This window comes from Uloborus diversus, chromosome 7, assembly GCF_026930045.1.
Source record: "Uloborus diversus isolate 005 chromosome 7, Udiv.v.3.1, whole genome shotgun sequence".
In the NCBI taxonomy this organism is placed as follows: Eukaryota; Metazoa; Arthropoda; class Arachnida; order Araneae; family Uloboridae; genus Uloborus; species Uloborus diversus.
The window spans coordinates 1,348,447-1,371,434 of record NC_072737.1 but is presented as its reverse complement, the minus strand read 5'-3'; the positions used below and the strand labels follow the sequence as shown (position 1 = coordinate 1,371,434).

At 36.2% G+C, this 22,988-nt stretch overlaps 1 protein-coding gene across 1 annotated transcript in view; it reads left to right on the top strand.

Moving 5' to 3' along the window:
• The window catches only part of LOC129226157 (protein madd-4-like), a 125,670-nt gene that overhangs the window by 84,747 nt on the left and 17,935 nt on the right, over positions 1 to 22,988 (top strand). The window contains exons 13-17 of the mRNA XM_054860757.1: positions 472 to 646; positions 6,007 to 6,245; positions 12,109 to 12,392; positions 16,159 to 16,311; positions 20,270 to 20,452. Of these exons, the coding sequence (XP_054716732.1) occupies positions 472 to 646; positions 6,007 to 6,245; positions 12,109 to 12,392; positions 16,159 to 16,311; positions 20,270 to 20,452 (1,034 nt within the window). The remainder of the gene's footprint in view (positions 1 to 471; positions 647 to 6,006; positions 6,246 to 12,108; positions 12,393 to 16,158; positions 16,312 to 20,269; positions 20,453 to 22,988) is intronic.

Below are 22,988 nucleotides of genomic sequence, written 5' to 3'. Positions count from 1 at the left end.
CATTGCACAGAAATTGTTTGTTACTTTACTTGCGAAAATACGTTTCAAGACATCGCCATGTAATCAGACTGTCATTGCACAGAAATTGTTTGTTACTTTACTTGCGAAAATACGTTTCAAGACATCGCCATGTAATCAGACTCTGTCATTGCACAGAAATTGTTTGTTCCTTTACTTGCGAAAATACGTTTCAAGACATCGCCATGTAATCAGACTCTGTCATTGCACAGAAATTGTTTGTTACTTTACTTGCGAAAATACGTTTCAAGACATCGCCATGTAATCAGACTCTGTCATTGCACAGAAATTGTTTGTAACTTTACTTGCGAAAATAAAATTGTTTGTTACTTTACTTGCGAAAATACGTTTCAAGACATCGCCATGTAATCAGACTCTGTCATTGCACAGAAATTGTTTGTTACTCTACTTGCGAAAATACGTTTCAGTTATGCACATATTCTTTCTTATTAGGTCACAAAGGAAAACCCTCTTCAACCGAAGACACCATTGTGGAATTCAGTACTCTCGGACGAGTCCCGCTATACATTCAGGCCCGACAGACGACCAAGCCGCTGCCCATTCCAGTACCCACCGAAAAAATTCCCATCAAGACTTCCCTAGATTCAGATGAACTTCTCCCGAACAGGTCAGTTCCACGCTTAAATGAAATATTATATAATTATTTATACCACGTACTGTTAGGGAGATATTTCCTCCATACTCAATTCTATACTTTTCATACAACTTTTCTTTTTCACGTTTGTAAAATAAAGCATAACACAAGTATACAAAGCAAACATGCAGGTAAAGCATACGACTTCAGCGATATCTTTACTAATAATAAAGCTGAAAGTCTCTCTGTCCGGAGGATGTCTGGATGTCTGTAGGGTATTTGTAGGATGTCTGTGACGCGCATAGCGCCTAGACCGTTCTACCGATTTTCATGAAATTTGGCACAAAGTTAGTTTGTAGCATGGGGGTGTGCACCTCGAAGCGATTTTTCAAAAATTCGATTTTTTTCTTCTTTTATTTCAATTTTAAGAACATTATCCGAAGCAAAATTATCATAAGATGGAAGAGTAAATTACGAAATTATCATGACGTGGAACCGTTACATGGGCACAACCCAATTGGCCTGAAAATTCATCATACATTATTTGTAAATACACAGGCGAACCAAACAACCTTTTAATTTTTCTATTACGGGCAAAGTCGTACCACTAGTTGCTAATATAGAACAAGAAGTTCTTGCGTATAAATATTGATACTTCAATTTCGCTGTTTGACTATTTTTTTTTTTTTTTCTTAATTGCTTCTCCCAACATCCCAAATAAGTAGCTGATGATTTCAAGGCTTTTCAGTCAACAACATATACTTACCAAGCATTCCTTCCTGAAATCATTACCAGATTCCTTCCTAAAATCCAGAGTCATATTCGCCAACTCTTAAAAGATTAGGCACAAAATTTATGCATTTTAGCTGTTTTTTACGCTTTTACACATCAGCCCCAGTTTTGTACGCATTTCAAACTCCAATTGCATCCGCCTTTGTCGGCCAGTTTTTATTTGCTATGTGGTTTTACTACTTGGACATCATTCATTTCATAACAGGGTTGGCCGGATTGGACCCAATTGGGTTGGACCCAATGGGTTTTTTTGGAAAACCCATTAAAAAAAACCCATTATTTTGCCCACTTTTGGGTTTTTTAAAATTTTCTGAGAATTTTTTTTAAAAATTAATTAATTTAAATACTTTTACAATTTAAACTCCTTTTTTATTTGGTCTTCACCACAGACAATGGACATAAAAATGAATTTTGAACTTTAATAGCATTTCTTAACTCTTAACGGCATTAAAAAAAATACTTCAAAGATTTCAAATAAATATATTTAACTTTTTTCTTTAACTGGTCAAAAATAACTCAAATTATCTTGACTAAGTCCTGTCACCTCTGATTTTCTCAATATTTGTAGATTGTACCTACTCGAGCTAAAAGCTAAAAAGCTTTCATGTGAATTATTTTCTGCAAACCAACACGTCACAAATCTTGAATAAACAAGGTATATTTTTTAGAAATTAACAGGTTTTACAAACGGTCAGACAGAAAACAGATTAGGATGTACAGTATTTTCATTATCTTACGAAAAAGTTTAATATTTCTTACTCTGTACATAGAAATAGAAAAACGGGCAACATAAAATTCAAAGAAATGTCTTGATTAAGCTGGAATTCAGTAAAAAGGGATTTAAACCACTTGAGGTTCTACAGTAGTTTTGCATTATAAAATGAAATACAATAAAGTAAAATGTAAAAAAAAAAAAAAAAATGTAGTAATTAAAAGCGAACAAACGAACAATAGATTTATCACTCGAAAAGTAACTTTGCCTTAACTGTTGGTAATCATGGAAACTAAAAAATCTGAAACTTCACTATATTTGGGCTTTGTAGTCCTTTTTACTTTTCTTCAGAAAACGCTGAATTTTCCAGCTTTTTTTACCCCAAGACATTTTTGTTCTTTGTCCATATACTTACTCTACAATATGCTACAAGTACCCCACATTTTCTCTAAAAAAAGACAAAAAACCCACATTTCTTTTAAAAAAAACCCAGCTTTAGTTGGGTTTTTTTTTTTGGTTTTATTTAAAAAAACCCAAAAAACCCTGGGTCCATGGGCTTTTTTGAAAAAACCCGGGTTTTTGCCAACCCTGTTTCATAATACCACTCATTTTTGATTCTTCATTCATTTTATATTACATATTAGAGAACTTGCCCACTCTCATTTTACCGCATCCACTCCTACATTTCAACCTGGTACTGTCTTGAGCTTATTCACGCCATTGGAATGCTACTTATAAAAGTTCAAAATAATTTTTACCAGTTTACTAATTTTCTCTAAAATCTTCAAAAATCTACGATGTTCTAAAAATTTTCCTAACCTAAGATGTTAAATTTTTGAAAATGAAATACTAGGTCAAGAACTCTGACTCAAAATTTAGACTTTTTTATTTCATTAATTTTCTAACCTTTCTCGAGCTCAGGGGGACTTATGTGAGTTGATTGATCAAAAAAGTATTGAACATTATTAAAACCCTAAAGTCGTTCTTAGATGTGTGGCCTCTAAATTTGAGAGGTTCCAATTAGTATAGCGTAAGAGGTAGGTAGCACTGTGCGCTTTAGCCACGTTCTATTTGGTAAGCACTAATAAAAACCAGAAAGATCACTTTGTTTCATAATGAATTGACGCTTATAGTAATCGTAAAAAAAAAATACGATTACATTAATTTCGTTGTCTTAAATCTGTAACTTGTTTTCAACTAACTTTTGGCTCTGGATCCAGAACTTGTTTCTATCACGCCAACTTTTCAAACTACAGGATACCATCAAAAGTCGTACAAATTTTGCATATAAGAAGAAAAAAAAGTAAAAATTTACCAAATGCAATATTTATGATGAGCAATTTTATTCATACAAGGGCTATAATAGTTACTGCAAGTAAAAATTGTGTATTTATACAAAGGTAAAAATTTTCGCCTATATCTTTTTCTGGAGTGTTTAATCTTTGGACATTCTCTCTTAGTGCTCCAGCAATAGCCTGCCATCATATGAACATCCCACCTACCTTGAAATCGTGTCTCTATGACCTTAAAATCTTGGTGGAATATCTCACCCTGTCTGCATTATCCCTGACTGCACCAAAACTTTTCGGGAAAGTTGCAAAGATGACTGTGCAAAAAATGCAATTGGGTGCTTATGTGGGGAACCAAACATTTGGAAGCTTTCTACAAGTTGTAGGACATTTATTTGAATTTATAACATTGTTCCTACGAAACTTTCAGCTTCAACAATCTGCTGAATCTGTGAACCGTAAAAAACGCCGGAATTTATCTTTCAAATGAAAGGGTAGAGATGTCGAAATGGGATACCTGAAGCAGTCTCCTTCAATTGACAAAGCTTTGACAAATTGTTTCATGAGACCTAATTTTATGTGCAGAGGTGGAAATAAAATGGTCTTTCTGTCGACAAGTGGCTGACGCTGAAATGGAATGTTTGGCTCACCAAGTTTCAGTTGAGAACTTGGCCATACAGAGAATATATTTGTGTACAGTTTGTTCCATTTTAACGTGCAAGACCTTTAGTCCTAGATGTATACTTGCAATTGCAAAAATCTTCGAAATCAGATGAAGGGTTAAAATATTGAAACTTTGAAGCGAAAATAAAAATGAGTCAAAAAATACAGAATTTAACTTTTTATACGGGCCCCAAGTGCCTTAACATATATTCAGGGAAATAATCTCCATTGAAAAATAATTCCAACACAAACGTTTGAAATTAGTACGACCAATATTCACCGAGAGTTGAAACGCAGCGTTTTGTGACTTACACCACTTCTCACTCACCGTCAATAACACCTTTAGGGGGGAAAATATAGTGGTTAACAAGTGTTTAAAATGACATGTGTACGTAGAGTGTGATTTTTCAAATAATTCGAGGTTTTGTAGTATGTTTTTGTGTATCACGGCATAACATTTGCATTCTTTTTTTAATAACAATTAAAAATACAAATACCTTGTTTTTCTTACTTTGACGACCTGTCGTTCTCTGAAAGAGCGATAAGTTCCAATCTCATCTTCTGTATGGTTCCTTAAAACTTTAAACTGGAATATCTCTTTGAGTTTTGGTCGCACAAATGTCCAGTTTTTTGTGTTAGTAATAGTTTTCAATGGAGATTATTTCTCTAAATATTAGTTAGGGGACCTAGGGTCCGTATAAAAAGTTAAAGTTTGTATTTTTTGACTCATTTTTATTTTTGCTTCAAAGTTTATATCTTAACCCTGCATCTGATTTTGAACATTTGGTGCAATTGGAAGTACACATCTAGGACTAAAGGTCTTGCAGGTTAAAACAGAACATCTTGTATATATATGAGTGTATATAGTATGTGTGTATATATGTTCCCAATACAAATCCACAGTTTACGTCCTATCGCGACCGAATTTGGCAGGGAGATACGTGAGCACCCGAGAAGGAACGTAAGGGGGGGGGGGGGGCATTGGAACGCCAAAAAAGTACCGAACCGTTCGAATTTTCGTTTTAGGGCCCGAAAATGGCATTAAACGCCATTGGATTAAACGCGATGGATAAAAATCAATTGGTTTTGGAACAAATAATCTGGAGACGTCATTTCGGATCTTAGATAAATTTTCATGGTTTATGTCCCACAGAGATCGGAATAAAAGGAAATCAGGTGGTGCAATATCGTGAGAGTACGGTGGGGGGGGGGGGCGACCCACTGGCATTGATTCATTTTCACCATGGTTCGTTTTTACCTGTGTGGTTTCGCACAATCATGTTTCAGAATCATGCTTTTTCTGTTGACAATCGCTGAAATATTCTCACCTGACATTGCACCATCTGATTTTCCTTTGTTCCTATTGCTACTGCACTTTTACGAGAAAATAACCCGAGAGTTTGGCTAGTATCCACAACGCCAACCCATGATATTTTGTTTCAAAACCAGTTTATGTTTATTGACCCGCAGGAGTGCCTACCTAAGGGGGGGGGGGGTCATGGCGCAGACTGCGCCATTGAAATTTTTAGAGGGGTTTGTTTTGTGGGTATTTTTCTTATTTTTTGGGAGGCTCTTACTTTTGGGGGAGGGGGCTTTGCTATATTAAGGGGGTGCAGTCTCCCCTTAGGGGGTTTGGGCACCCCTGTTGACCCGGGATCGGAAATTTGCACATTGATGGGAAAAAGATGCTGATTGACTATTTATTTGAAAAAAAAACGATATTTCTTTCCACTCCGCCTAATATTTATTGATATACTTTTTCAATTTCTATTAATTAGTTAAATTCATTGATGATTAAAATAACTATTTAAAAGTATTTCAAATTATTTTTACGGATTTTTTTTTTTGGGGGGGGGGCAGAGGTTTTTTTCCACAGATGATATGCTCACAATTCTTTTCATGAAATTAATATTTTCCCATACATTCACCCCCTGCAGGGACTTCGAGAAGAGCTGGCAGAAGTTGAAGACCAAGGTGCACTCGACTTCGGAGGAAAAGTCCCCCAATCAGGTGCTGCCACCGCCGAGGTACGGGGACACCTTCAAGCAGACCTACGACGGCTCGCTATTGGCCAAGAAGAAGCCCAAGGAGGTGTGGCACAAGAACGACGGAGACCTGTTCTCGGACCAGGAGGAGCTCAACGTCGGAACCCCCCACGGGGGGAAGGGCTTCCCCGGTGAGTGGGGGGGCCGAAACATTTTTAAGAGGGGGATATATGCAGATAGATATTGGTTGATTGATTTTAATTGAGAAATAGGTACAAATAGTGTTCCGAAAATGACATACGTTTGAAAAATAAATATAAACTAAACGGGCAGCCATAGAAAGATATCGTTTGTTGCATTATGCTTGGGACAACAGTAAATTTTCAGACAGGCAAACTTTCAAAATTAGTTACAATGTTCCTCAATAGACGGCGCTGCAGGTATTTGGAAACCATAGACCAATAATAAGAGTAGACCGAGCTATGGCAACCCTTTAGCTGCTCATAAACCAAACCATGTGACTGGTGGATATCCTAGCAACAGCGGCCGTTGATCGTGGCAGACGATCAACGCCCGAGAGAAATAAAATAAATAGAATGGATGGAACACGGAAGAATGATCTTTTATGGAGTCCGATTTGTAAATTTGTTATTCTAAGATGTAAATATTTTGTTAATATAGTGAATTTTTCGTTTAGATAGTACTGTGCACTTTCTTTAGTCAATTTCAATAACTCTCTAAGCAATTAAAGATGCAAGCGCCGAAAAAGAATCGGCAAACGGTAAAATTTTTACCTACAATTTCAATTTAAGATACCGATTAGTACATTTTTGCGTTAACGCAAAACGTTTACGCCATTCCATTCACGCCAACGCTGACTTAGCAGTTCCAAATGAAATAAAAGTTACTGAAAACTGCGATCAAAAACTAATTACTAATGTCAAGATAATGCAAAACTAAAAGAAAAACTGTTCAATCTCTGCACCTAGAAAAAAAACTTAAAATGAAAACACATTACGTATTAAAATACATGTCCAGTGCCAAACTATAGATAATGTTGCCATCTAGCAACCATGCTGCCAAAGTTTTCGCCAAGCCTTCCACCAGTCACATGATGTATCCATGAACCCATTTTTTTCATCAGCAAGTCTGGGAAAGCTCGGTCTACTCTTATTATTAGTCTATGTTGGAAACGTATAAAAGAAAACGCAGTCTGTAAGATCGCTAAAATGACAGGCTTATTTGAAAAAATCAATAAAAACTGAACGGGCAGCGACAGAAATACACTGTTTATTTGCAATATGGCTTGGAAAAACAGTAAATTTTCAGGTAGACACTCCTGCAGCCTCTTCTGTATACCTGCAGCGCCATCTGTTAAGGAACATTGTAACTAATTTTGAAAGTTTTTCTGTCTGAAACTTTTCTGCTGTCTCAAGCATAATGTAACAAACGGTATATCTCTATTGCTGCCCGTTTAGTTTTTGTTGGTTTTTCAAATGTATCAGCCATTTTTGGAAACCCTGTAGATAAATAAATATCAATAGATGGATTTAAATGAATAAGTATAAATAAAAAACAAGACATTTAAAGAGTTAAAAATAGATGTATAAATCGATAGATATGGGTAGAAGCAAATTAGATAGATATTTAGCGTTTCCTCGTTTCACCTGCAAGCCCTCTATTTTCCCAACCGTTAATCCTAGATGCACACTCCCAGTTGCAAAAACGATCAAAATGAGGTGCAGAGGTTGATATATTAAAAGTTAGAAGCAAAAAAAAAAAAAGTGAAAAAATACTTAGTTTAACTTTTTATATGTCCCCCGGATCCCTGAAATGATATTTAGTGACAAAGCATCAAAAATAATTCAAGCACGAAACAATTCGCACCAGTACAACCAATATTCACCGAGGTTTGAAACGAAGAGTTGTTGTGTCAAACCAGGAGTGACAGGTGGTAAACTTTACGCTACTGGTTTTCAGGGGCCATATATAGCGACTTTATATATATATATATATATATATATATATATATATATATTTTTTTTTTTTTTTTTTTGCTGAAATTTTAGGAGCTTTTGTAGATTGTTTTTACATATGAAAATGTACTATTTCCTTATTTTTTTTCAATAGCAATCAAAGGATTAAATATATACTGGTTTTTGCTTCAATAATTACCATAAGTCATGTTCTTCTGGTAGGGCGATATGTTTCTATCTCAGTTTCTACATGGTCCCTGAAAAATTTTAACTTGAATTTCGGTTGTAAATGTTCCTTTTTTTGATTACTATTATTATTATATGCTTCTGATTTTTCTAAATGTAATTTTACGAATCTGGATGCCATGTAAAAAATTAGATATCGTATTTTTTCGCTATATATATTTTTTAGCTTCAACCTTTTAATATTCGCAACGTAACTTTTTTTGCATTTGGAAGCATGCATGTAGGACCAACGGTTGCAAAAATAAATAAAAAGATAAATGTATGAATGTAAGCAGATAAATTCAAATAGATAAAAATAAATCGATACGTAGATAGATAAAAGTAGATAGATAACACATAGATAGGTAAATTTAAACAGATAAATAGATAAACGTAAGTAGATAGCTAGGTAGAAAATACATAAAAACATAGATAATAAATAGACATTTACATAGATAAAAGATAGATAGATAAATATAATTGATAGACATGTAAAAAGATAAGTAGCACGCGAACTGTTAAACTTTCTTTTTATTCAATGACCCAGTACAGCAGGTTGTTTTTTCTGCAGTCATACTGTGCTAGTAGCAAAACGACTTCTACGGAATGCATCCGATTTCAATGGGGAGCAAGAAGTAGCTTTACTGATTCCAATTGAGGACAGCTATGACTCCAGTTCTAATCAAATTAGAGACTTCGAAGCAAAGAACAAATTTTATCTTGATCAGAAACAAAAATCCTTTTTCAACGTGAAAAATGTGGAACAATTTGTTAGGGAATTGAAAACGGAAAACAAAAATGCTATAATTGTTCAGAATTGAGGTGAAGCCTGGAAAATCGAGCTAAAATGCAAATCTGTTGTCTTCATTTGCTTAAAAACTTCAAATAAAATCGTATAGCACAGAAAAAATCAAACCTTTTTGTTGATTTAATGCATGCAAAGATTTTTTTCACACCTGCATTAGCGAATTTTACCAAAATGTGCAAAAGATAAATAATTAGGGAAAAAATCCCTCTTATTGATAAGGAGCATCAAAAATCGAGCTAAACCCATACATCTTTACTTACCATAAAGCATTTTTTAAAATTTCACATAGGAAAAAAATAAAAACTTTTTATTGGTTCATAATGTTACGGGATTCAAAGCTTGAAAAAAAAGATTCAAAAAAGAAAACAAACAAAAGAGAAAAACTGAAGAAAAAAAAGAGAAAATGGGTTAAAATTTAGAATTAAGGAACGCCTCAAGAAAAACGAGCTATTTTAGCTCGTAATACCTTCCCATACCTTTTGTTTAAATTAGCTTAAAACTTCAAAAAAATATCATATTGGGGAAAAGAATCAAAACTTTCAGTTGGTTTATAATGTGAAGGGCATGCAAAAATTGTTTTTCATCCTGAAATGAGCGAATTTTGCCTAAGTAAACAGAAGAAAACAAAAATTGAAAAGAAAAGGAAAAAAAAACCCTCCATATCGCGCATCGAAAGGACATTTGTACCGAACTTCTTTGGTTCTGCGGTCCATCTTTAGATAATAGCCGGACATTTTACTTAGAGAAATAAAGATAGGCTAATGTGCTTGGCAGTACACGGGTTTCAAGTACACTCAGAAATGCTGAACTAGAGTACAGAAGGATTATCTGAAAAGACTCAAAAAGATGTGAATCAAACTAAGAAAGTATCCATAACATTGAAATAGGTTATCAATCGCCATTAAAAGGAAATCACAGAAGATAAAACACATTTTTCTACATTTAAGGTAACTCTTAAATCGTTGAGAATAAATTTATAATCCCAACACTCAAAAGGTAAAAATTGCATTAGCTTTTTACAGCTATATCACTATCTTAAAAAAATAATTATTATTTAATCTACGTTAATTTTATTCAAACTAATATAGTAAAATCAAAAGACACTTGATTAACTGAAAATATTTTAATTGAATTCATTTTTGATGTTTATAATTTCAAGCAGCTCTCAAATCGTCTGCAACAGAATTCCGGATCTACGTAGAGTTAGAGTCTACGTTTATTTCACGTTTATAGAGTTTTATGTGCTTTTAAACGGTGAAAGCTTAAACCGATACGAAAGTTGATTGAGAGCTATTTTGATGTGACCCATATCAGTGGAGTTTTCATACTTCGCCAATACTCGATCGGCGGCATGGCTCAAAAAGAGAGGTATGAAAATATCTTCCTTTCAGACCTAATGTGACAAAGGGATATGCCGGATAGCTTAAATGCCAGATGGACGGACTTAATACCCTCTTGCCACATACTTAGGAAAGATAAAGCTTTGTAAGGTAAATGATTAATGCAAAAGGTTAAATTACTCTTCCTTTATAATCTACACAAATGTGAGCGATTAAGACTGAAAAGATTCGAAATGTACAGGGTTTGCTTGGAGTCAAAATCCTCAACAGACTTAGACCCTTACACAGGCCCCTTCAATAGATTTAGACTTGTGATGTTCCGAATATCCGTATCCGTGGATATCCAAGGAAAAATAAAGATCTGTATCCGTATCCGTTTCTTTTTTGACGGATCTTAAATGGATCTTTTCTACTCTAAAAATTCTTAAATATTTAAATAAAAGACTCTTAATTTCCGATAAAATTAGGTTTTATTCCCTATTTAAATTATAAGGTATCATTTCAGAAGCCAACGGCCTTCTGAGACATGTTTTTTTTTTTTTTTAATTTATTTTTAGTTTAATATTAGTTTTTGTTATTGATTTAGGGTTTCTGTTATTCTTCATTTTGGTTTTTCCCGACACCTTTCAAAAAAAAGTGAGACAAAATTATCTATTTACTGTTTGTAAAGGTGTTCCCGGCTCCGTTATTCCGTCGGTCGGGAGTAAATTGGGTGGAATGGGTCAGCGCTGCATTTATGTTGAAATAAAATGCGAAAAATTATTTCTAGCCTATCCAGTAGCAACTTTACAGTCTTGTATCCTACATCTACCGAGTAAGCTAGAAATAATTTTTCACATTCTATTTAAGCATTAATGCTGCGCTGACCCATTCCTTCCAACTCTCCCTCAATTTTAACGGAGATTTCTTCAAAGAGTAAATCATAGTCTTTATTATATTTTCACCGTTTTTTGAAGAAACAGTGCTATTATTATGACGGGAATACCTTCCATAATAAATTTTACACTTGGATACTTGAATTAGGCAAAAAAAATTTCAGATCCGTATCCTCGGATCCTGACACTAATGATCCGGGTCCGTATCCGTATCCGCGGATCTACTTTTTAACGATCCGGTACATCACTAATTTAGACACTTAATAGAGACCCTTTGACACGAGGTCATGGCGATTTCTTTTCTTGTTGTTTATTTCTTCCTCGCTGTAATTCTTTTTGCTGTGTTTTACAGATTGTATAGAAACTTTTCCTTCTTTACCTCGCACGACCTGTTTTAGTAATGGTGTTTCTTCATTTTTACTGGATCGGATAGTCTATCTGGCTCGCGAGCCGGATAGACGAAAACCTACCGTATGCGAAAAAGCGATGACCGTGCATATATAGTGGCCTGTTCGTGTTTTGTGGCAGCAGAACAGCTCCGATGAGCTGGCAATTTTACATTGGAGCCAAACAATTCAACGAATCGTTGGGCATCAATGGGGTCGTTTCCAAAACTTTAAAAGTATTTTTTTCTGAAAGAGCATGCTTAAGAACATAGGATCTGACCAATAATCAAAATATGAACATTTAATAGGTTGCAACTTCCCTATTTCAGCCACTGTCTAAAACAGTTTTTGCCATTTGCACTAGGCCACGGCCTAGTTGGTCTATTTAGTAATCAGACTCGAATTGCTGCTCTGTTCTCACCGAGTCTCCTCCTCCCACCACAGGCAACCCCGCCCACTCTGGCGCTTCCAGCACCCACGGCTCCTCCCACATCAAGAACCTGCTGATGAACCTGCCCACCCTGGGCACGACCAGGGGAGGCCTGAGCGACGACTACGACCCGGAGATCGCAGACGACGAGAACGACGACGAGGGCGACCACCACCCCACCAAGATGGCGTCCAACAGCTTCGTCCTGGGCAGGGGCAGCGCGGAGAACCTCCAGTTCGACTGGGTCATCACGGATTGGTCCGAGTGCTCGCAGACTTGCGGGGGAAACGGATTCCAGGTATTGTCCGTTTTCCACGAGAAGGCACTTGACTCCGCCTTTGTCAAGTTGCATCCATAGACTAATAATAGGAGTAGACCGAGCTATGGCAACCCTTTTGCTGCTCATAAACCAAACCATGTGACTGGTGGATATCCTAGCAACAGCGGGCGTTAATCGTAGCAGACGATCAACGGCAGCGCGAAATAAAATAAATAGAATTGATGGAACGCGGAAGAATGATCTTTTATGGAGTCCGATTTGTAATATTCTAAGTTGTAAATATTTTGTTATTATAGTGAGTTTTTCGTTTAGATAGCATTGTGCATTTTCTTTAGTCAATTTCAATAACTCTCTAAGCAATAAAAGATGCAAGCGACCAAGAAGAATCAGCAAACGGTAAGATTTTTACCTACAGTTTCAATTTAAGATACCGATTAGTACATTTTTGCGTTAACGCAAAACGTTTACGCCATTTCGTTCACGCCAACGCTGACAGCTCCAAATGAAATAAAAGTTACCGAAAACTGATCAAAAACTATTACTAATGTCAAAATAATGCATAACTAAAAGAAAAACAGTTCAATCTCTGCACCTGGAAGTTTTTTTTAATGAAAACACATTGTCTTGAAATACATGTCGAGTGCCAAACTATAGATAATGCTGCCATCTAGCAACCATGCTGCCAAAGTCTTCGCCAAGCCCTTCCACTAGTCACATGATACATCTATGAACCAATTTTCTTTATCAGCAAGAATGAGAAAGCTCGGTCTACTCTTATTATTAGTCTATGGTTGCATCCGATGATCCTATTCCTCTGTTTTCGAGGTACATAAGCATCAGTGGCGCTACAAGAATTTTGCAAGGGGAGGGTCCAAGGTCGAAAGCCTCACTATTATATCATACCCCAATATGCCGTTAAACATATCGACTTGATTTTATCGATTCCTGAGAAAGAAAAACAATGAAAAAATAAACTATTGAATGAATAGTTTACATTGTTTAATGAAATATACTTAAATAAAAAAAAATTGAAAGCAAAATAATTTACGCTTTTACTTTTCTCATAATGAAAAAAAAAATGGACTCAAGTTCATAGAATTGCATTTTACTCTGTAATTACAAAATTAAAAACAAGGTTATTACAGCGTATTCATTTGTAATCACCATTTTGCTTATTATTAGGAAAAGTGTAAAATATTTTTTAATATCTTTTAAGATGAGGATTTATTTTTTCACTTATTAGAACTCAAATTATTTCTTTGATTGAAATTATTCTACGTAAAAAATACATAGAATCGTATTCAATAGGGGAAAAAATGCAAGACCAATGGGTGGGGTCCAGACCCCCTGGACCCCTCCCTTGTGTGCGCCACTGATAAGCATCGTTCTTTTTGTTTCTTTGAAATCAATGCTAGTCACTTCGTTTCATAAACATTTTAAAATGGTTGTTATATTTGGTGCAACCGTTTTAAACCGTTTATGAAACGCTTGAACAGAACCTGTGTTACCTGGGAGAACGAAAGCTGAAACCACGAAGCTGTAAAAGCAAGGACGGATGTTAGGGAGGGGCGAACGTCCCTCCCTTGACGGACCGTGCGTCGGCAATTTATCTAAATTCAAGTTCTAAAACGCAAGTGTGGGCCAATTTTGACAACATTAAGGAAAGTAATTGTGTTCGAATCTCCCTCCCGGAAACACTTTAGAATTGAAATGTCAAAAGAATTGAAATATCAAAAGGTATATTCCAAAAGATCATTGATGACGTAAGAAGGCTTTCCTCTAGGTATTTTGCCAAATTTAAGTCAATGACGTGATTGTAGACATTTCACGCAGTGTTAGGGGATGATTCCTCCGGTAAGTTTCCGAAACTGAAGTTCCAAAAAAGCGCAGTTTTAGAAGACTTTTGATCATGTTACGGGGAGGGAGTTTCGAAATATTCCCCCGGAATTACTACGAAATTGAAGTTCTAAAACGCAATTCTAGAATAAGAAAAGGAATAGGTCCGTGAACCTTCTTGAATAAATTTCTATATTTTAGTCGTTTCGGGTAAAAATGATGTTAACCATCAAGCATATCTAAATTAGATACGTAAGTAGAGATAAGCTAAAAAAAATCAACCGCCTCTCCTTGAACAACTTCTGAAACCGCCCGTGCTCTGCTTTCTCGTGGAGATGGTCACAAAAGGGTTGTTTATGTCTTTAAAATATCCTAATGAGTTGTAGATGTGTTTTCCGAAGATTTTAACGACTCTGTCATCATTTCAGTTATGAGGTTAGGAACCGGTTTATCCAGAATTGGGTCACATATATAAAGTGTGGATCAAACTTCTGGTTTTTTCGGGTGGTGGGGAGGGGGTTGTCATAAGGAGTCTAAGGACCTTTAACCTTCAAAATGTTCGATTTTCTGGAAAAAATATATTATGCATATATTAATTCTGAACAATTTGATACCTTATTTATTACCATACGCCAAAAACTTTTCAAGTTATCGTTAAAATGCGTAAACTTTCCCGATAGAGATTTATGTTAACAGCAGCTGTTTAAGCCTCTTTTTCTCAGGTGCCGGTTTCTTCGGTTTTCTCGTTTTGCGCGCATGATATTTCAGAAAGTTTGTTATATATTTCTGTAAAACTTTTCATGCATGTTTGTCTGGTATATTTTTATAATCTGAACCTAAATTTTCACTAAAAATAAAAGTTAATATTTAAAAAAAAAAAATATTTTTGCCCAAAATTTTGGAAATTTTCGATATTAACTTATAAAATTTCAAAAAATAAATAAATATTTTTTAAAAAAATAACTAAATTTAGATTCTGGTCATAAATATAAACCAGATAAACATGCATTAAAAGTTTTACGGAAATATATAAGAAACTTTCTGAGATATTATGCGCGCAAAACGAGAAAACCGAAGAAACCGGCACCTGAGAAAAAGAGACTTAAAGAGCTACTGTTAACATAAATCTCTATGGGAAGAGGTTACGCATTTTTACAGTAACTTGAAAAGTTTTTTGTGTATGGTAATAAATAAGGTATCAAATTGTTCGGAATTAAAATATGCATAACATATATTTTTTCCAGAAAGTTGAAAATTTTGAAGGTTAAAGGTACTTAGACCCCATAAATGTAATATTTCGGCACAAAAAGGAATCTTAGATCCTCTCGGTAATCGAGCCCCCTCGTCTCTTCGTTGTAAACTGTAAAAATTTCTGGTTTAGGTCAAGTTTAGGGGATTCATGTCCCATTCTTGTATCCACGCATGGGTATACTAAGATTCACCATCTCTTCGTTGTAAACTGTAAAAATTTCTGGTTTAGGTCAAGTTTTGGGGATACATGACCCATTCTTGTATCCACGCATGGGTATACTAAGATTCACCATCTCTTCGTTGTAAACTGTAAAAATTTCTGGTTTAGGTCAAGTTTAGGGGATTCATGACCCATTCTTGTATCCACGCATGGGTATACTAAGATTCACCATTGATTTTAGCATGTAGTTTCGAAACACGTTGATTGCAATGATCTGGTTCACAAAAAAACGACCTGCTATAAAATGTTTAAATCTAAAAGTTTTTAATAAATCTTAAGCGAGAACGTGTGTGATACAATAGCTTTGCAAGGATCAGGGGAACGAAAAAGTAGTCGCGATTGCTCCTAATCTGAAACTTTGGGGACTGAAATTTCATTTCAAACCTTTCTATACTCCTGTTTTTGTCGCAAGATGAGTCTCTGTGGAAAAGAGCAGTGTGTACTCCGAAGTGGTGACCCGGACGTGTTTCTTTCTAGGTGCGTGCGGCGCAGTGTCTGGTGCGGCTGAACAACGTGTCGCGGAGTGTGGACGGCAGCCTGTGCGAAGACGCGGGGCTCTCGGTCCCCACCACCCTCCAGAGCTGCGGTCACGAGGACTGCCCGCACTGGGAGACGGAGCCATGGTCACAGGTCAGTTGCCAATTTTCATTTTTATTGTAATCATGCGATTGATCTGTCCATCCATTGTCATAATTCTGTATATTTCAATTCGCAAAAATCTGCTTTGTCGGTTATTCCGTTGTTTTGATGTTTATTTGATGGTGTCCCAAATGCAGTGTTGCCAGATTCGGGGAAATTTCCCCATTTTGGGGAAATTTGGTGCTCTCTGAGGAAATTTTGGGGAAATGGGTTTTGAAGGGAATTCTTTGGGGAAAATTTTTTTCTTGGAGAAAACCTGGGGGGAAAAAACTCAAGGAGAAAAGAATTTTTTTCGTATTTAGATTCGCGCCAAGAAGTAGTAGTTACATTGTTTGTATCAAACAGCGTGGGTTTAGCTTTACTGAACTTTATGGAATTCGCATTTCGCATTATGTGGAATATTATGCTACGGAATTCACATTAATAGTTCTGCGTGAGTAACTAGTTGATACGTGAAACGGGTAAAAATAAGTGTGAAGAAGAATGTTCTTCGATAAATATATACAAAAATCATAGTTTAAATGTCCATACAGAAGCAGAGTAATAAATGCAAGTAGAAAAAAAAACATTTGGCTATTTCTTATCTCTCGGTCAGGGGTCTGTATTTATGACTAGTGGCACCCGCATGGCTTTGCCCGAAGTAGAAAATTAAAAGGTCTTTTGGTTCCCCTCTATATTTACAAATAATGCACGATGAATTTCTCGTCAATTGGCTTGCCCACGTTACGGTTCCAAGTTATGGTAACTTGTTAATTTTCTCGTCCATCTTATGATAATTTTGCTCGGTAAAATGTTCTTAAAATTGGAATAGGAAAAGAACAAAATCGGATTTTCGAAAAATCGCTTAAAGGTGCACACCCCCATGCTACAAACTAATTCTTTGCCAAATTTCATGAAAATCGGCCGAACGGTCTAGACGTTATGCGCGTAACAGAGATCCTGACAGACAGAGAAATATCCAGGCAGAGAGACTTTCAGCTTTATTATTAGTACAGATAAAGAAAGATAAAGATAAAGAAGACAAAAAAAAAGCGAAAATGGGAAGAAAAAAAAAGTTGGGGAATTTTCTAAGAAAATTTGGCTATTTGGGGAGAAAAAAAAATTTTCAAGAGACAAAAATATTAGAGGAAGTCGATTCATTTTCTGAAAATATTAGTGGAAAAATAATTTTTGAGTTTGGGGAATTTTGGTAGAAAACATCTCTTTTTGGGGGAAAATCGGAAGCGAATTGGGGAAATCTGGATTTGACCATCTGGCAACACTGCTCAAATGCAACTTACAACAGGCCTCTCCAGAACACCTGTTGAACTGCGCGAGCCTTATCAAGGAGGACATTTATTCTAGTCCTTTTCTGGTGTTAGACTTTTTGAAGGTTTTTGAAATCGTGGACCTGGTATGGCCTAGCGGCTAGATCAGGAGGAATAAGACAACAACAACAGCAACAACCGTTCGTTTTCCTTCTAAGTTTTAAGAAAAAAATACAGGAATTGAACTTATTTATGAGTTGTTCCTTACGGAAACTCTTTCTTCTATTTGCAAAAAGAAGAGAGTTGTAAGTTTTTCTCTTAGAAATATTCTGAGAGAAAAATGAATGTTTCATTTGATACAAAGTTCTTCATTTCTAGTCTTGTATTCCAAATTTTGAGTCTATTTTTTTCCTTATAAGAAAATCTATTTAAAACAAACTCACATTTCATACTTCTCTACAGTTTTCCCATAATCATAAGTCTGTGTTTTTTCGTAGTGCGTACAGAATCCAGTGATTACTGAAATGTAACGAAATTCCTCAATGAAACAACGTAATCATTAACACTGAACACTGAATAAAAACACCCGCAGACGAAAAATTAAATGAACCATTGGCACGCCATGGGTAAGATAAAATAAGAAATATGAAACATAACGTAATATAATGCTAGATTATGGCCACAATAAATTTCGCTTACACTTATAGGCCGTGACAATCGCCGAAACTCATGGCAACAAAGAGGGCGCTACAGGGAACCCCTGTTTTCCATTCGTTGTGATTGATTGGTGGGTACAAGGGTTCCGTTCAGCGCCTCTTGCAATCAAAATAGGCGACGTCCAATCAAAAATAAGCCAACTTTGAAACTTGTCATTGATTGGTGGACGCACAGAGCAGATCATAGTTGCATCGGTTTAACACAGAAAAGTCATAATCTGTCAAGGCCCGAAAGCGTCAGCGCCATCTAGTGGGGCCATGGCTAGATGTCAAGAAAAAACGGCAGATAGCTACAGTCGGATCTCCATATATCGAAGTAGCAAATTGCGGGAAAAAAATCGATATATAGAAGTTTCGATACATACACTGTTAAAAATTTTCCGAAAAATTCACGGCAATTGTTACTGGCATCCATGTTGCCAGTAACTATTACCGTAAAAATCATATGTAACTGTAAAATTTTACGGTTTCCTCGGTAGGCCACAGCAACCAGTTGGCGCTGGGATCGCTTATTTCTCCGGTATAAATTACCGTAAAAGTCAGCGATGCGTTAGCGATGCAATTTTACAGTAACAATTACCAGAAAATCTTCCTGAATTTTTAACAGTGTAGAAACGATTTTAGTTTGTCATAAAAATCTCCTAAAACATTAAAATGAAAACTGATTTTCGCCAACTGTAATGCCGTTTCATGTTTTTGAGTGAGTTTTCTGTAAGTCTCAGTACTTTACTTTTGTACTTTTGGCTTTCTGATTTCTCATATAAGCAGGAGCTCTGTTTGCGGAAATACTAAATTTAACAAACATTAGGGGATTTTCGTTTTGACTATGAGTTTTTACTTTTCTCTGGATTACAATCTACTTAGCTTGAATGATTTTCACTGAAGCTAAAAAGACTACGAATGATAATCAACAGAACAATAGGGATTACTTGAAACTGATTTTACTGTACTACTGGTTGCAACTACGATTTGAAATAAACTTGAGGGAATTTAAGAACTCTAGAATAGAACAACGACCTATCTAAACACCCTTCAACCCCAGATTCCTTGTAATTTTTGTAGCAGCCTTTAGTGAACATAATTTTCTCCCATAACCTTCATTTTCTATGAGACGAACAATCTAATGTGGAAAAAAAAAAATTCTACAAATGTCTGGAAAAAAATTTCGATACATAGAGATTTTTTCGATATATAGAAACAATTTTTCTATGTAACGGACATGGAAATTTGCTGGGACTTCGATATATAGAAAATTTTGATATGTGGAAGTTCGACATATGGAGATTCGACAGTATTTAAAAGGGGGGGGGGGCGTCTATTGATACTTGATCTTTTTAACGTTTTAATTTTTGTCAAACATTTTGTGGTGAGAAAGAAACCGACTAAACTTCATCCTTGGAAATAATATGTAATTATTTCGAAGTATATAATAACGTGTAAATAAATTCCGTACTTCGTATTAAGCGCCTCATCCTATTAAGAATACATGGTAATTATTTTACTCATCTTTTAAACTCAAAACATTTTTTCATACAGTATGCTATTCCATGTTTTTATAATTGTTATTATTTTATTTGAAAATCGTCATTCTCGATTCATAAAATTGAGAGTTGAGACGGAAAGTTGTGAGCCCGGACAGCATATATCAATCGTATCTTGTAGCAGTTTTAGAATTCCTGATTGGCCAGTCAACGCAAATGCATCGACCGTGTTTTGTTCCACATCCAATGCATGTGAACAAATTTCGTTCCTTAAAAGTTCTGAATTCACGTGTGAATGTTTTTTAACCTTCTTCCCCCTTTTGAGCACTTGTTTCAAAATGAACCAATAATTAGACCATGCAACTTTAGCTATAAAAGAGATGGATGATGTTTTCACATGGTAGCCAATCAGTAGGCTCCAAATTTTCATATGGTCTCTGGCAAAGTAAAGGTTGCTTATATGCTCCCGGGCATTGTCGCTGACGATTCCCTCTCTCTCCCCCAGTGCCTGGAGACGCAGTGCTTCCGGTGGCAGTATTCGTATGAGCGGCGTGCCGTTCTGTGCCGCGCCCCCAACGGCACAGACCTCCCCCCACGCCACTGCGACGAGAAGACGCGGCCGAGGCGGAAGAGGGAGTGCTATAACTCGAAGTGCACGGCCGAGTGGCGGGTCACCGAATGGTCGCAGGTGAGTTACGCCACTTTCGGTTAAGTTTCTCGCAGGGCTGATAATGTTGAAATACTGAGTTTAAGAAGTTTAAAGTTTCTGGCATGTAAAGTTTCTCCATTTAAAGTTCCTCGCAGGGTTGAGAATGTTGCTACACTGAGTTTAAGAAGTTTAAAGTTTCTGGTATGTAATATTTCTCTATTTAAAGTTTCTCGCAGGGTTGAGAATGTTGCAATACTGAGTTTAAGTTAATTTTCTCGCAGGGTTGAGAATGTTGCTATGCTGAGTTTAAGTTTCTCGCATGATAGAGAATGTTGCAATACTAAGTTTAAGAAGTTTGAAGTTTCTCGCATGCAAAGTTGCTCCAATTGAAAGTTTCTCGCAGGGTTGAGAATGTTGCAATACTGAGTTTAAGTTTCTCGCAGGGTAGAGAATGTTGCAATACTGAGTTTAAATTAAGTTTCTCGCAGTATTCAGAATGTTGCAATACTGAGTTTAAGTTTCTCGCAGGGTAGAGAATGTTGCAATACTGAGTTTACGTTTCTCGCAAGGTTGAGAATGTTGCAATACTGAGTTTAAGTTTCTCGCAGGGTAGAGAATGTTGTAATACTGAGTTTACGTTTCTCGCAAGGTTGAGAATGTTGTAATACTGAGTTTACCTTTCTCGCAGGGTTGAGAATGTTGCAATACTGAGTTTTAAATTAATTTTCTCGCAGGGTTGACAATGTTGCTACACTGAGTTTTAAGTTAAGTTTCTCGCAGGGTTGACAATGTTGCTACACTGAGTTTTAAGTTAATTTTCTCGTAGGGTTGAAAATGTTGCTACACTGAGTTTTAAGTTGATTTTCTCGCAGGGTTGAGAATGTAGCTACACTGAGTTTCAGTTAAGTTTCTCGCAGGGTTGAGAATGTTGCAATACTGAGTTTACGTTTCTCGCAAGGTTGAGAATGATGCAATACTGAGTTTAAGTTAAGTTTCTCGCAGGGTTGAGAATGTTGCCACACTGAGTTTTAAGTTAATTTTCTCGTAGGGTTGACAATGTTGCTACACTGAGTTTTAAGTTGATTTTCTCGCAGGGTTGAGAATGTAGCTACACTGAGTTTCAGTTAAGTTTCTCGCAGGGTTGAGAATGTTGCAATACTGAGTTTACGTTTCTCGCAAGGTTGAGAATGATGCAATACTGAGTTTTAAGTTGATTTTCTCGCAGGGTTGAGAATGATGCAATACTGAGTTTAAGTTAAGTTTCTCGCAGGGTTGAGAATGTTGCCACACTGAGTTTTAAGTTAATTTTCTCGTAGGGTTGAAAATGTTGCTACACTGAGTTTTAAGTTGATTTTCTCGCAGGGTTGAGAATGTAGCTACACTGAGTTTCAGTTAAGTTTCTCGCAGGGTTGAGAATGTTGCAATATTAAGTTTTAAGTTAAATTTCTCGGAGGGTTGAGAATGTAGCTACACTGAGTTTAAGTTAAGTTTCTCGCAGAGTTAAGAATGTTGCTACACTGAGTTTTAAATTAATTTTCTCGCAGGGTTGACAATGTTGCTACACTGAGTTTTAAGTTAAATTTCTCGCAGAGTTGAGAATGTTGCTACACTGAGTTTTAAATTAATTTTCTCGCAGGGTTGAAAATGTTGCTACATTGAGTTTTAAGTTAAGTTTCTCGCAGGGTTGAGAATGTTGTAATACTGAGTTTACGTTTCTCACAGGGTTGAGAATGATGCAATACTGAGTTTAAGTAAAGTTTCTCGCATGGTTGAGAATGTTGTAATACTGAGTTTACGTTTCTCGCAACGTTGAGAATGATGCAATACTGAGTTTAAGTTAAGTTTCTCGCAGAGTTGAGAATGTTGCTACACTGAGTTTTAAGTTGATTTTCTCGCAGGCTTGAGAATGTTGCTACACTGAGTTTTAAGTTGATTTTCTCGCAGGGTTGAGAATGTTGCTACACTGAGTTTCAGTTAAGTTTCTCGCAGGGTTGAGAATGTTGCAATATTAAGTTTTAAGTTAAATTTCTCGGAGGGTTGAGAATGTAGCTACACTGAGTTTAAGTTAAGTTTCTCGCAGAGTTAAGAATGTTGCTACACTGAGTTTTAAATTAATTTTCTCGCAGGGTTGACAATGCTGCAATACTCAGATAAGTTCATAGGACAACCCAACAGGATCCGTTCAATAAGTATCGGGACTGATTCCAAAAATTGAAATTTGTTAAAATTACTGAATCATTACAATTACTGAATAATCGTCAAAATACATTCATCCTTCATCGATACACTCAGCTCGGCGTGTCTGCCACTCGTCAAAAGCCCGCTGGAAGTCAGTTCCCGGAGTACTAGTGAGAACCTCTGTCGTCACCTCTTGAACCGGCTCGATGGAGTCGAACTGATGTCTTTTGAGCTCCGTTTTTATTCATAGAAGCAAGAAAAAGTCTGGTGGAGCCAGGTCTAGGCTTTAAAACGAACCCTCAACCTTCCTTAAACATTTTGTGCCACTCAAACACTTGCGCGGCCTAAATCATCATCCCAATAAGCCTGTTTATTGAGCTCGAGGGTCTTGGACGCG